The sequence below is a fragment of the Lepus europaeus genome, chromosome 11 (genome assembly GCF_033115175.1).
Source record: "Lepus europaeus isolate LE1 chromosome 11, mLepTim1.pri, whole genome shotgun sequence".
NCBI classification, from domain to species: Eukaryota; Metazoa; Chordata; class Mammalia; order Lagomorpha; family Leporidae; genus Lepus; species Lepus europaeus.
The window spans coordinates 14,543,395-14,556,524 of record NC_084837.1 but is presented as its reverse complement, the minus strand read 5'-3'; the positions used below and the strand labels follow the sequence as shown (position 1 = coordinate 14,556,524).

Sequence of the window (13,130 nt, the reverse complement as noted above, 5' to 3'; positions counted from 1 at the left end):
GCAAGAGTGGGTTGCTGTCCCCTTGCACCTGCTGCCTGTCCCTGCAGCACAGTCTAGGCCAGTGTGCCTGCTGGGGGTGCCTCTCAGTCAGGTTTGGTCTAATTAGAAAGCCCAGCACAGTCGTCCTCAGGAGGTTGGTTTCGGACCTCCCCAGGATACCAAACTGTGTGTAAACTCACTTCCTTATATAAAAATAGAATAGTATTTGCATATAACATATGTATATCTTCTCATATACTTTAAATCATTGCTGTATAACATATAGGACCTTATAAAAATAAGTACCATGTAAATTATTATAATACTTATTTTAGAGAATAATAAACAAAGTGTCTATGTGTTCAGTACTGATACAGTTTTTTCCCAAGCATTTTTAATCTTCAGTTGAATGAAAGTGTAGATGCTGAATCCTAGGACACAAAAGGAAGGCTAAATGTAAAATATTTTTCTTGCTTCTGTCGAGCTGATCTCTTGTCCTTTGTGAGCATGATGAGAACTCTGAGATGACTCATTCTTTACGGCTGTCTCAGAGAAATGTCCAGCTGCTCCATGTGAGAAATGCAGCTGAAAGTGTTCTCTCACTCGGGCAGAATGGAACAGAGTTGTGCAGTTAATGATGTCCAGTACACGCTGGTCTCAGTGCTTTTAGCTGGCTGTGAGGTTTCAGCCTTGACCCTGCACTGTAACTGCCTAAGTGAGCCATTGGCACGGTGTTGACTCATCATCCCCTGCACATGCCTTAGCATTTGCTCTGCAGAAAAGCGGATGCTGTGTTGGTAAATAGCACACTTGAAAAAAATGCACCCTCCCAACATGCGTGCTAGCCTTGACTCCATTGTTGAGTTTCCTTTCTTCACCAGAGAATATATTTGTCCCTCTGGTCAGTGGGTACCATCCTAGGACTTTGTAGGTGGGAAAGCCCTGCCATGCTCCCTGGTGAGCCTCTGGGGATGGAAGAAGAGGCGTTTGGATGGTGGGCGTGTGGGGAAAACTGTACCCTGAGGACACAAAAGGGTGGCTGCTTTGAAGACCTTCCACCTTGGAATCATTGCCTGGAGGAATTTAGGCAAAATCCCTGCCATATTTCAGGAGGTCTTCAAGACCTCGGCTGAGAGCCACATATGGGGCTCCCAAGACCATGTCTGTCCCACTGTGGTCCTAGCACTGGCCAGTCTGACCAGCCTCGGCCATTTGTGGGCCAGGAGGACGAGTCTGAGAATGTGGCTTAAACTTGGGACCATCCTTGAAGATCTACATAGCAATCAAACAGAATGCATAAAGTTGTCTTGTGGAGTTTATCGTATTTCTAATTCAGTGTATTAGTATTTCTAACAACTTTACAAGTTTTTGTATGAAAAAAAGAAGCAAAACATGTTGCTGAAACCAATCTCTTCCCACTTCCAGAGCAATGTTTGTGTAGTTTGTCAATGTGAGAGCCGATGAGGAGTACAATTTCCTATACTGAGTAGGGGACATACAGGAGACCACCTACGAAGGCCCTCCTTGGCCACTTCCTAACTCTGCCCCTCAGATGCAGGGTTGGCCCTTCCCAGCTGTGATCAGTCCCTGGAGTGAAAACCTGTGCAAAGTAAGCAAAGAAGCAGGAGTCTCTCGAGCTGCTTCTGGGTGACCAGATCCCACTGAACTGCTAGCAGCTTCCTCTCACTGGTGTAGACAAGCCACCCACACCGGGGGCTCCTCACTTCCCTTCCTCATCCAGCCTCCCAGCATTCATGAACTTCTGTAGTATCAGGTCCTTCCTTCCCCAAGGCACAATTGCTTGAGACCTGAGGCACATACGTGCAGCCACGTGACGCATGCCCCTGCTCCCCAACAGCATTCACAACAATGGGAAGAAGGCCGCACTGTATAAAGAAAACCTGCTGCTACGAGGCTGCACCATCAGGAACACAGAGGCGGTGGTGGGCATTGTCATCTATGCAGGTAGGCACGGGCACCTTGCACTGTGCTCTGTGATGGCACTGGCTCATCACATGGTGCTCTGTGGACATTTCTCCTCTTTTGTTATTTCTCTGATTATAAGAGTTGCATATACTCATTGTAGAAATTTGAAAAAAAAAAAAAAAAAGCAAAAGCAAGAAGACATCAACCAAAAGTCTTGGCATTTTAGCGTGTTTCTTTCTGTTTGTTCCTCCATGATAGTTACATATGTAAGATTGATTTCCTACCCTGCTGTTTCAACTGTGCTTATCATATGAGGGTTATTAGATGACGGCATAGTAATTCACTCTTCACATCCCTTCATCACCCTCCGCCGCCCCACCCCGGTCACAGGACATGAAACCAAAGCTCTGCTGAACAACAGTGGACCCCGCTACAAGCGCAGCCAGCTTGAGAGGCAGATGAACTGCGATGTGCTCTGGTGTGTCCTTCTCCTCATTTGTATGTCTCTGTTTTCAGCGGTCGGTAAGTCCCCCAGATGGGTCACAGGTGACTGGGTGCTATCAACAGCCTATAAGGGAGCCCCATGCAATGCCCAACCCACTCTGATCCAGCCCTCTTAAGCTCAAACACGCATCAAGTTTTTCTCCGACTTAAACTCAAAGGCTGATTGCATCAGCACAAGCCACACTGGGATGCCTAGATGAGCGGGCTTGGCAAAGGAATGGACGGCTGCTTGGCTGAAAGCATGGTTTGTTTCATCATGGCACTAGTAGTGATTGCAGTGGAAGCTGGGATGCACTAAGGCCAATGGCAGAGAGCACTACTAACGGGAACTTCATGAAAAGAGAGAATTTGACTTAGATATCAAGAAGGGGCTAGCAATTAGGTCACTCTGAGGGCTGCAGTCCTCTCCAGGTTTTTTGATAAGCAGACCACATATGGCGCCACAAGAAAGCCATGCAGAGAAGTATGTCATGATCCCAGTAAATGACCTGCACCATGTCCTTGCTCTGCAGCCATCATGTACCAGGTTTGGATGTGACATGGTCTCTGGAGTTGTAGACACAGATGTGCAGGGCATGAAATAGACTTCTGTTATCAGATGGCTGTATCAACATTGACTTCTCAGGGTCCATATGTGAATTTTTAAAAAAATATTATTTATTTGAAAGACAGAGTGACAGAGTAGAAGAGACAGAGAGATAGGAAGAGATCTTCCATCTGCTAGTTTACTCCCCAGATGGCTACAAATGGCTGGGGCTGGGCCAGGCAGAAGCCAGGAGCTCTCCCATGAGGGTGGCAGGGTCCCAACTACTTGGGCAATCTCCCACTGCTTTCTCAGGCACATTAGCAGGGAGCTGGAGTGGAAGTGGAGCAGCCAGGGCTTGAACTGGCACTCATGGGGGATGCTGGTGTCACAGGCAGTGGCTTAACTCACTACACCACAATGCTGAACCCCAACTTGTGGTTTTTGAGTCTCCACAAAGGAACAGATAGGAGCTGTCTCTGGATCCCACTGTTCTTTCATTAAACATCTCATGAGACAGAGGTTTTGTGAGCTACACGTTGGAAACTTCCTTTCTGGGGGGTTTTACGCTTTCAGCTGCCACATACGTGCAATTCCTGCATTGTGATCAGCAGTGCCACTCAGCACTAATAATGAGAAACTCTTGGTGTCAGGAAGAGTCTCAGTGCCAGGTCTGACCAGCAGTCTGATCACAGGTGCCAAGAATATGGCTATTGCTTTCTTACATGACTAAGCAGGCTAATAAACCGTGTGTGTGTGTGTGTGTATGTGTGTAAAGCAGCAGTCTTAAAGTTTTACTTTAAATACCACTAACAGTGTTCTTTTTTTTTTCTGTTGGATGAACGCTACGACAGGCCATGGATTGTGGATACAGCGGTATCAAGAGAAGAAAGCACTGTTTGATGTCCCTGAGTCTGATGGCAGCGCCTTGTCCCCAGTCACAGCTGCGGTTTACTCATTTTTGACAATGATAATAGTTCTGCAGGTAACAGTACCAAGAACTGAAGGGTAACCACTTTACTTCTGTGCAGAGAACAGAAACTTCTCACCCTCTGCTCTGAGTTTCCTGTGAACTCTCTATCTTAGAGGACCATGAGTGTCTGCCTGAAATACTGCTCTTTATTTTTCCACATAATTTAATCTATGGATCTTTCCTGGGGTAATGTTCCTGTTAAAATGCTCTTTTGCTGTTCTTAAGACTCTTGTGCTTTGAAGATTTAGTTTAGGCCATCATTTTCATATCCCTGTTTTTCCTTTCAGTTACTTTATTTTTTTTTTTTAAATTAGCTTATTGTAGAGGCAGAGTGCCGGAGCCAGAGAGCTCTTATCCACTGCTTCACTCTCCAGCTGGGAGCCAGGGACTCAGTCCAAATCTCCCACAACCGTAGCAGAAACCCAATTACTTGAGCCCTCACCACTGCCTCCCAGGATCTACATCGGCAGGTAGCTAGAATTGAGAGTGGAGGTCCTATGCAAACCCAAGTACTCCGATGTGGGACATGGGAGTCCTAACCACTAGGCCAAATGCCACCCTTCAGTTATTTAAAAAAAAATTAATTTGGGAATAATGTTAAGACTTGCAGAAAAGCTACAGAGATGAATATGGAGAGCTCCCATAGATCCCTCTCACGTGGGTGTATTACAATGACTGCAGCACTTAGCTGTGACCAGACTCCAGGCATCTTCATCCAGACCCCATCCGTGTTTCCACTGATGGGCCTTTGCTGTTCCAAGATATCACATTGCATTGTTTATTGTTGTTATGATTACTTTTGCTATTCATTCACATACCTCTCCAGCACCTCCCTGTTGCTGGGAATCTATGCACAAAGGGCATGGTTAAAGACGGGGCAGTCCCAGAGCTCCAGAAGGCAGGAGAGGTGGGCGAGAATCACCACCAACCTCCTTGGGAACAAGAAAAGCCAGAGGACACGTGCTCAGCTTTTGCCTATGGGGGAACCTCAGCTGTCTCGTATCGTATGTGCTTCATTCAACAGGAAACAGCCTCATTTACCTTTCCAAAGTGGTCTTTTTTTATGAATACAAATTTTGTTCTGTTGTCAAGTTAAGACTACACACACAATAGTTGGTGTTCCATTAACACAATGAAGTTATCATGAGAAGTTAATCAGATGTCATCTTCCCACCCCATAAACATTAGTTTAACGCTGTGTCTCTGAAAAAATAAGTACATGAACATTCATTTCAAGGCATAACTGTTTTTCTCAAAGACTTCTTCCCTTTGCTCCATGTTCTACAAGATCACAGCAATTGTCCTTCAACACAAACCAGCAATGAAGTCTCTTCATTCACCAGCTGCTCCTTGAACCGTGGGGTTGTGTCCGTGGGAGACAGGCAGCTTCTGTCGCTTGGGCCCAGGGAAAGCCTGGGGGTTGAGTGCCACTGTGCTGTGAGGTGACTTTGCCTTATGAGGACTCTGACTGTGCCATGTTTTTTTTCTCTTTTCTCTCTTTCCTTTCATAGCTACTCTCAAGCACAACTTAGCAATACGAAAACGCTTGCTTCTGTCCAAGCCATGGTTACCATATTTCCAGACACCATAGTGGATTTCCGCTCTTCAGTTGCACCATAGGCTGTCCTAGTTTAAACCCTTTGCAAATATTCTAATTCTTTTCCAATATTGACTCTAAACCAACCTATTTAAGCTCTTAAAGGTACAGTATAGCCCCTACTTTCTTGTGGTTGTAGTCATACGTCATTTAAATAGATTGGATTAATTCTGCAACACCCCGGTTCCCACAGCCTTCATTTTGTGCACCTTGTATCTTCCAGGTTTTGATCCCAATTTCCTTGTACGTTTCCATTGAAATTGTTAAGGTGTGCCAAGTATACTTCATTAACCAGGACATAGAGTTGTACGACGAAGAGACAGACTCACAGCTGCAATGCCGAGCTCTGAATATCACAGAAGACTTGGGGCAAATACAGTATATCTTCTCAGATAAAACTGGCACTTTAACGGAGAATAAGATGGTTTTCCGAAGATGCACTGTGTCGGGCATAGAGTATTCCCATGATGCAAATGGTGAGTCTCAGGGTTGGGGGCTCTCGATGTGGGCTGGACCAGAAAGCTGCTGTATCCATAGCTGCATGCAGACACACGCACACACACACATACACACAGGCTTCAGGAATTGCTGATGTTCAAGGGAGCCTAAGACTGGCTGTCAGGGAGCCTGAAACCTGGCACTATTTTTAGCACAGACTGACACCGCCTGCTTGCTGCAGTGTCTGGAGCTGCTGGCATCTGTTGCAGCTCTCGCTGTCTGCCAGGCAAGTGCAGCCGCCCAGCGAGCAGAGCGTCTGCAAGAATGAAGCCTCCAGCCGCTCCCCTCCTGCCGTACCACGAGACAAAGAGATGTTACTGTTGTCACCCATCCATCTTCTTGTTAGCAGCTGAAAATTCTCAGACGGGAATTGGGTCATTCGTGCTGCATTTTTTCCTCCTGGAACGCAGTGCCCGTGGGGGAGCCAGAAAGAAATGAACGGCCTCCCTTCTGATCATGTCGGGCCCCTCCTCCCACCTCTCCTTTCCGTAACCTTTGCTGCCTCCTTCCTGACTCAGGGGAGCTGCCAGCTGTATGAGCCGTGGGTGTGGCTGGAACCAGCCAGCCCTGGCCCCAGCCAGGGGGTCCTGAGGCACAGAAGTGCTTCCCGGGCCATAGCATCTCCAGTGGGGGTCACCCTGCCCTACAACCAGAGCTTCTGTGACAGCAGCAAAGACCACGAAAGAAGCCATGGCACAGCATCAGCAAGTATAAAGTGGGGCAGGAGTGGTCAGCAAACGGGCGTTAATAGGAAGCTGCTCCCTAGAGAAACTAGGGGGAAGGGTCTGTGGGAAACCAGAGATTATTGTGAGTTTTGTAAAACCAGGAATTACCATGACATCCACTGTCTTCCTCCACATAAAATTAGAGCAGTCAGATTAAGCAGAAGGTGTAGTTTGACATTTAATTTGCCATCCAAAATAAACTGTCAGCAGTGGTCTTGCAGCCACTCACCTCTGCACCATCCCTGACTGCCCCACCCCTTCTTCCTGTGTCCCCTTTCTTTCTCTCCTCCACTTCCTCATCCCTGACTGCTGACCTTGGTGAGAAATAGTTGGTTTCCAATGTTCTTCTTGGAAGCAGAACTCAGCAGAGTCTTAAAGCGATCAGACACTCAGGAAGGCGTAAGCAGCAGCTTTTAAAGTTGAGACATCATCTGAGGCAGACACCAGGCTAGGTTCTGAGATCTATTGCATAGCAAGCATGGTGACTACAGTCAATAGTGATGTGTTGGGTATTTCAAAATAGCTGAGAGCAAGTTTCAAATGTCTCACCATCAAAAGGAAAGTAAGGGACCGGAGCTGTGGCGTGGTGGGTTAAGCCTGCTGCCTGCGGTGCCCAGCATCCCGTGTGGGCACTGGTTCCCCTCCCAGCTGTTCCACTTCCAATCCAGCTCTTCTGATGAGCCTGGAAAGGCAGTGGAGGATGGTCCAGGTGCTTGGGCCCCTGCATCCATCTGGAAGACCCGGATGAAGCTCCTGGCTCCTGGCTTCAGCCTGGCCCAACCCCAGATATTGAGGCCATTTGAGGACTGGGCCAACATGTAGGGGACCTATCTCTCTCTCTCTCTCTCTCTCTCTCTCTCTAGTTCTGCCTTTCAAATATATATGTTAATAATGAGTTTATTATTAAAGATTTATTTATTTATTTGAAAGGCAGAGTGAGTGAGAGAGGGAGAGAGAGAGATTCCATCCATTGGTTTACTCCCCACATTGCCACTGCAACTGGGACTGATCTAGGCCAAAGCCAGGAGCCCGGAGTTCCATCCAGGTCTCCCACATGAGTACAGGGGCCCATGGACTTGGGCCATCTTCCCAGACACATTAGCAGGGAGCTGGATTGGAAGTAGAGCAGCCAGGACTCGAACCACCACTCATATGGGATACCATTGTCACAGGCAGCAGCCTAATCTATAGTACCACAATGCTGCCCCCAAATAATGAACTTTTTTAAAAATAATAATATTGGGACCTGAGTCTACATGGGGCAGAATCCCAGCTAAGATTCCAGAAAGATTGTGAACAGTGTTAAACACTTACCCTAAAACCAGAGGGTTCTGTGGCCTCTAGAGGACTCCAGAGAGCATTGTGGTGGAGAAAGAAGCAACCGTGCTACTCAGCATGCTTTAAAGAGGTGACCAGATCAGCAGCTGATAGGCATCCAGGGCACAGAACATCTTCATTCAGTTAATCCCATAATCTGACCTCTCAAGATCACACAGTAAATGAATTCCAGTGGGTTTGACTCTGAGCACAGAGCCCACCAGGACATGCAAGGGGACCATGGATGTACCCTCTCTGGACCCGAGACCTGTAGGTGGCTGACCACGCATGCCCAAGGCTGGGCTTCACCTCTCTGTGCCTCCTTTTCCCTGAGGACATCAAAGGCATCACTGAGGACACTGCTGGTTGGAAAGTACTTCAGACCAACACAACAGCTGCTGCCCAGGCCTGGCTCCACGGCTTCCAGGAAGGAGGAGGCTCTGGACTGGCTGCCTTGAACTCGAGCATGTGGTGACCACTGTTGGGGGAGAGTGGGATGGGCAGATCGACCCTTCTGGAGACTGGAGCCAGACTCCTCATTCACAAGCTTAGAAAGCGGACACAATCACAGTCCAGGCTTTTGTCTACCTGCCATCTGCTGTCACCAGTCTGGGATCTCTGTCACCCCAGAGCTGGTGGGATATTGGAGAAGAGTTTGCTCCTGGGTTAGATAACTCCTGAGTTGGGTTCCTGGCGTTCACAAGTACTGGGCCATGTGACAGTGGGCAAGTAGCTTCCCCTCCTTCTCCTGTTTTTTTCTCATTTCTAAAGGAAGAGGTATTAGGACATGTTTAATATAAAGGCCTGGCCTGCACTGCTGACCAGGGCTACTGCATCCCCTTCTTGGGGGACCTCTCAGATGGTTTGGAGTTAGGGTGCCTTGTGGTGCTTCTGCCCAGCACAGCACCTGTGCTTGAAGTTCTGATTCAATGCCTGCTTTGATGGGTAAGCCTCATGCGTAGTCTCCTTGTTGCATATCCATGATGAAACAAGCTGTCCAGGAAAAGGTGTTCAGTGCCATCGCTTAGCAAGAAATGGCAGCGCAGGTGCCTCTTCAGGTCACTCACCACACGCCCACGTGGCTGTAGAAACTGCTCAGCTGCATCCCCAGAGGCTCAGGGGCAGCATCACAGTCAGCACTCGAGAAGGAGCCTCGCTGGCTCACTGGGTGGTGCAAACCCTGGAGGTGTGTGTCCCTGCAGTGAAGGTCTTAGGAGGAATGAGAGCCCACCTGCTTCATCTTCACAGGGGCCAGTGTAGATGCTACCTATTGTTCATGTGACCTGAGCAGGGAGCCCAGCACTGAAGGAGCAATGCCATCCTGGCTGATGTCCCATACATTTCTGATTGGTACACGATGCCTCGTGTGCCCAGAAGGCCCTAGTGAGGCAGACAGCCCTGTGACCCAGCCTGATGGGCAGATCTTAAGTGGTATCCCATGGGCCAGGCCTGTACAATATGCCCTGTCTTCCTCCCCACCACCTGTTGACCCCAACCCCACATACACCCAGGCTCAACCTGAACAGAGGAGCTGTCCCTAATCCCACTCTGTCCACCCATGACTATGTGAGAGGGGATAGAGTGGCCACCATCCCATAATAAACAGGACCCAGAGTTTAGTGTCCTTTAGGCCTAGTGCCACCCTCATTGCACCTGCCCCTGTGTTGTGTTATCTTTGCAAGTTCTCTGAGAAGAAACTTGGTCTTCTCATCTGTGAAATGGGATTGGAAATATCAGTCTCCTCCAGTTAACTGAGGGTGCAGATAAACAAAAATGTACTGCATCCCTCAGTCACCGGAAGTGCATTAAGTGTGGCCGTGCCATTAGGGACCAGGTGGTGAGTGCTGTTTGGGGAGGAGAATAGCTGCCAGAAGCCTCATGGGACCTAGGACACCCTGAATCGGTTCACCCCTCAATCCCTTAACCCGTGTCCTTTGCCCCACAGCCCAGCGCCTGGCCAAATACCAGGAAGCAGACTCAGAGGAGGAGGAAGTGGTACCCAGAGGGAGCACAGTGTCGCAGCGTGGAAGCATTGGAAGCCACCAGAGCATCCGGATAATGAGCAGGAGCCAGAGCACCAGGTCCCACCGGCGCACGGGCAGCCGGGCCGAGGCCAGGAGGGCCAGCATCCTGTCCAAGCATACGGCCTTCAGCAGCCCCATGGTGAGTGTGCAGGCCCCAGCGCCCAGACCTCCCAGAGGCCAGGGCTCCTGCTGGCTGTGGCCACCTTCCTCGCTGCTGCTGTTTCCCCCACTTGCCAAGTGTCTGTTTGATCATACACGGCAGCTGATGCCGGGTGGTTTGGCTGTCCTCAGGCAGGGGAGGTTTTTCTGGCCAACACCTTCTCCCCACTGTTGTATCTTTTCCAAGGCACCAACATGGTCCCCTTGCCACAGGCTCTATGGCTGGGTGTTGCCAGGTGACCACCCAAGACAGGAGACTGAGAGGAAGCCCACCTTGCCAAGTGAAATGAATAAAACATCAGAACAAGATGACAACTGTAAAAAAGCCAAGCCAGCGCTCCAAAAAGAGATTAATTCAATGAGCCCAAATCCAATAAAACTACTTCCCTCCTTGCCTCGTCAGCTGTCCGAAATCCATGCACTGCTGTCATAAAGCAGGGAACATTCCCGAGGTGAAGGGCGAGCTTTGAAAGGTCCTTTCACTTCAGACACAGTTTAAGAGCAGAGGAGGAGAAACCATTTTGCTCACTGTGCGGTGGCCTCGTTCTTTTATGTCCTTCTAAAAGCCCAGTTAGAAGCCGCCATTGACATAGGAGTGGTCTGGAATTACGGGAGATCAGTGAGTTTTCACAGGCACCTGGAGGGGGGGGGGGTGAGGCAGTCACCCAGGAAGGCTGTGAGGGACAGCTTTCCCTGACAGCATACACCCAGTGCGTCAAGAGAGCACTGGAAGCACTCAGAACTTTCTGACCTTGCAATTAGTGACTCAAAGATTGCCATACACACAAGTTTATCCACGTATTATCTACATCGCAGAACAGTGAAATTTAAATATCCAGTGATAAAGGGGTGGTCAAATGCAGTTGGAGGTTAACAAAATGTGTTTTCAGAACTGGCATTTGGAGTAGTAGTTAAGCCACTGCTTGGAATGCCCACATTCCATATCTGGGAGCCAGCAGGTGATGTCTCAAATGTTTGGGTCTCTGCTGTCCAAGAGGGAAGCCCAGATTGAGCTCCTGGCTCCTGGCTTCGGCTTGGCCTCACCCCTATTGGGGGCATTTGGGGAGTGAACCAGTGGATGGTAGATCTGTCTATCTGTCTCTCCATCACTTTGACTATGACTTTCAAATAAAATGAAATCAAAGTTTATAAATGTGTGCTTTTAAATAATTCTTCAAAGAATAGAAAAGTTATAATAGTTGGGGGAAAATGGAAGCCACAAATTATGTATAATGTAGCTTATTATGTAAAATTTAAATGTAAAGAAAAAAGACTAGAAACAAACACAGAAGCATGTTTCTCAAAGAAAATCTTATTTTGTGGAGTGACAGAACACAGAGTTGTTGGGATTTTCTAGAGGAATATTTGCTGCTTTGTAATAATAAATTCTATTATTTTAGAAAGACATGTAAGAATATATGCATTGCTTTCCACATGTAATGATTTTTTTTAAAAAAAATTTAAGATTTATTTTGTCTGTTTGAAAGGCAGAGTTACAAGGAGAGAAAGTGAGACAGAGATCTTCCATCCACTGGTTCACCCCGCAAAATGGCCACAATGGCCAGGGTTGGGCCAGGCTGAAGCCAGGAAGCAGGAGCTTCTTCCAAGTCTCCCACATGGGTGGCAGGGACCCAAGTATTTGGGCCATCTTTCATTATTCTTCCAGGCACATTAAGCAGGGAGCTGGATCAGAAGTGGAGTATTTAGGACTCAAATTTGTGCCCACGTGGGATACCAGCATCACAGGCAGCAGCTTAACCACTACAACACAATGCCAGTCCCTGAGTGATATTTTTTACAAATTACACACATATTTTTAAAAATTACCCTTGAGTGTACAAGGGTGTTTCAAGAAGTTCATGGAAATGTGCATTGTGAAAAAATGTACATCAACTTCAGAATCAACCTTTCTCTTAATCCCACTTTTCTGTGAGGCTTATGAAGTACCTGTATACATGGGATGAAGTTCTGTTTACCGCTTAGAATAAAATCAAAGTGCTTTAAACAGTCATGCCCCAGGATGCCTAGCAGGTTACCCGTCACGCTCACTGCTCACCTGCTTCCTTTACAGGAGAAAGACATTACGCCCGACCCGAAGCTGTTTGAGAAGGTGAGCGAGTGTGACAGGTGCCTGGCTATCTCGAGACACCAGGAGCACCCACTCGCTCACCTCTCCCCGGAGCTGTCCGATGTGTTCGACTTCTTCATCGCGCTGACCGTGTGCAACACAGTAGTCGTCACAGCCCCAGATCAGCCCAGGCAAAAGGCAAGTTCTGCCATAGCCCAGAGGGCACGCAACACCTCGAGGCCCCTCCACGGCCCTCTGTTGTCAGTCTTCCTGCGGGCCCATACTTGCCTGTCCTACAAGGAACCCAAATTAAAGGAGGATGCAATAGGGCGCTTCCTTCAGCTGGAGCACACAGCACAATGGTTCTGCAGAGGGTGGGGTCAAGATTAGGGTCAAGTGAGAAAGGACAAACGGGCAGACAGGGGGAGCCTCTGAGTCAGGGACAGGAAGGGTACAGAGCAGCTGGCCTGAGTACTGGCCCTTAGCCGACAGGTGAGTTCTGAGAGCACTCCCCACCCTGCCCTCGCTCTGCTGCTTCCTCTGCTACATGGCTTAGGCAGGGGCAGAGGGAGGCTGCCAAGATGACCAAGCCAGAGACTCAAGGTCTCAGATGCACACAGAGGAGGGCAAGGCGGGCTGGGGCCCAGACTCTGGGCTGAGATGCTTGAACTTGATCCTGACTTTACCAGCTACGCCGCTTTATTTAGTCAAATCAGTCTCTTCCTTGTGGCTGAGGGATTTGCATCCTGGATTTGTCTATGTGTTTAATTTGGCAAGAAAGCTTATATAGAGCTTAGGAATGTGATTTGTATATGTAGTTTTTATGGATATCATTCA

The 13,130-nt window shown here is 48.3% G+C and overlaps 1 protein-coding gene across 1 annotated transcript in view; it reads left to right on the top strand.

The window, feature by feature from the left end:
- ATP10A (ATPase phospholipid transporting 10A (putative)) overlaps positions 1 to 13,130 on the top strand; it is a 178,519-nt gene that overhangs the window by 130,851 nt on the left and 34,538 nt on the right. Inside the window, exons 4-9 of the mRNA XM_062206568.1 lie at positions 1,838 to 1,944; positions 2,296 to 2,427; positions 3,787 to 3,917; positions 5,726 to 5,978; positions 9,988 to 10,205; positions 12,297 to 12,491. Coding sequence (XP_062062552.1) covers positions 1,838 to 1,944; positions 2,296 to 2,427; positions 3,787 to 3,917; positions 5,726 to 5,978; positions 9,988 to 10,205; positions 12,297 to 12,491 — 1,036 coding nt within the window. The remainder of the gene's footprint in view (positions 1 to 1,837; positions 1,945 to 2,295; positions 2,428 to 3,786; positions 3,918 to 5,725; positions 5,979 to 9,987; positions 10,206 to 12,296; positions 12,492 to 13,130) is intronic.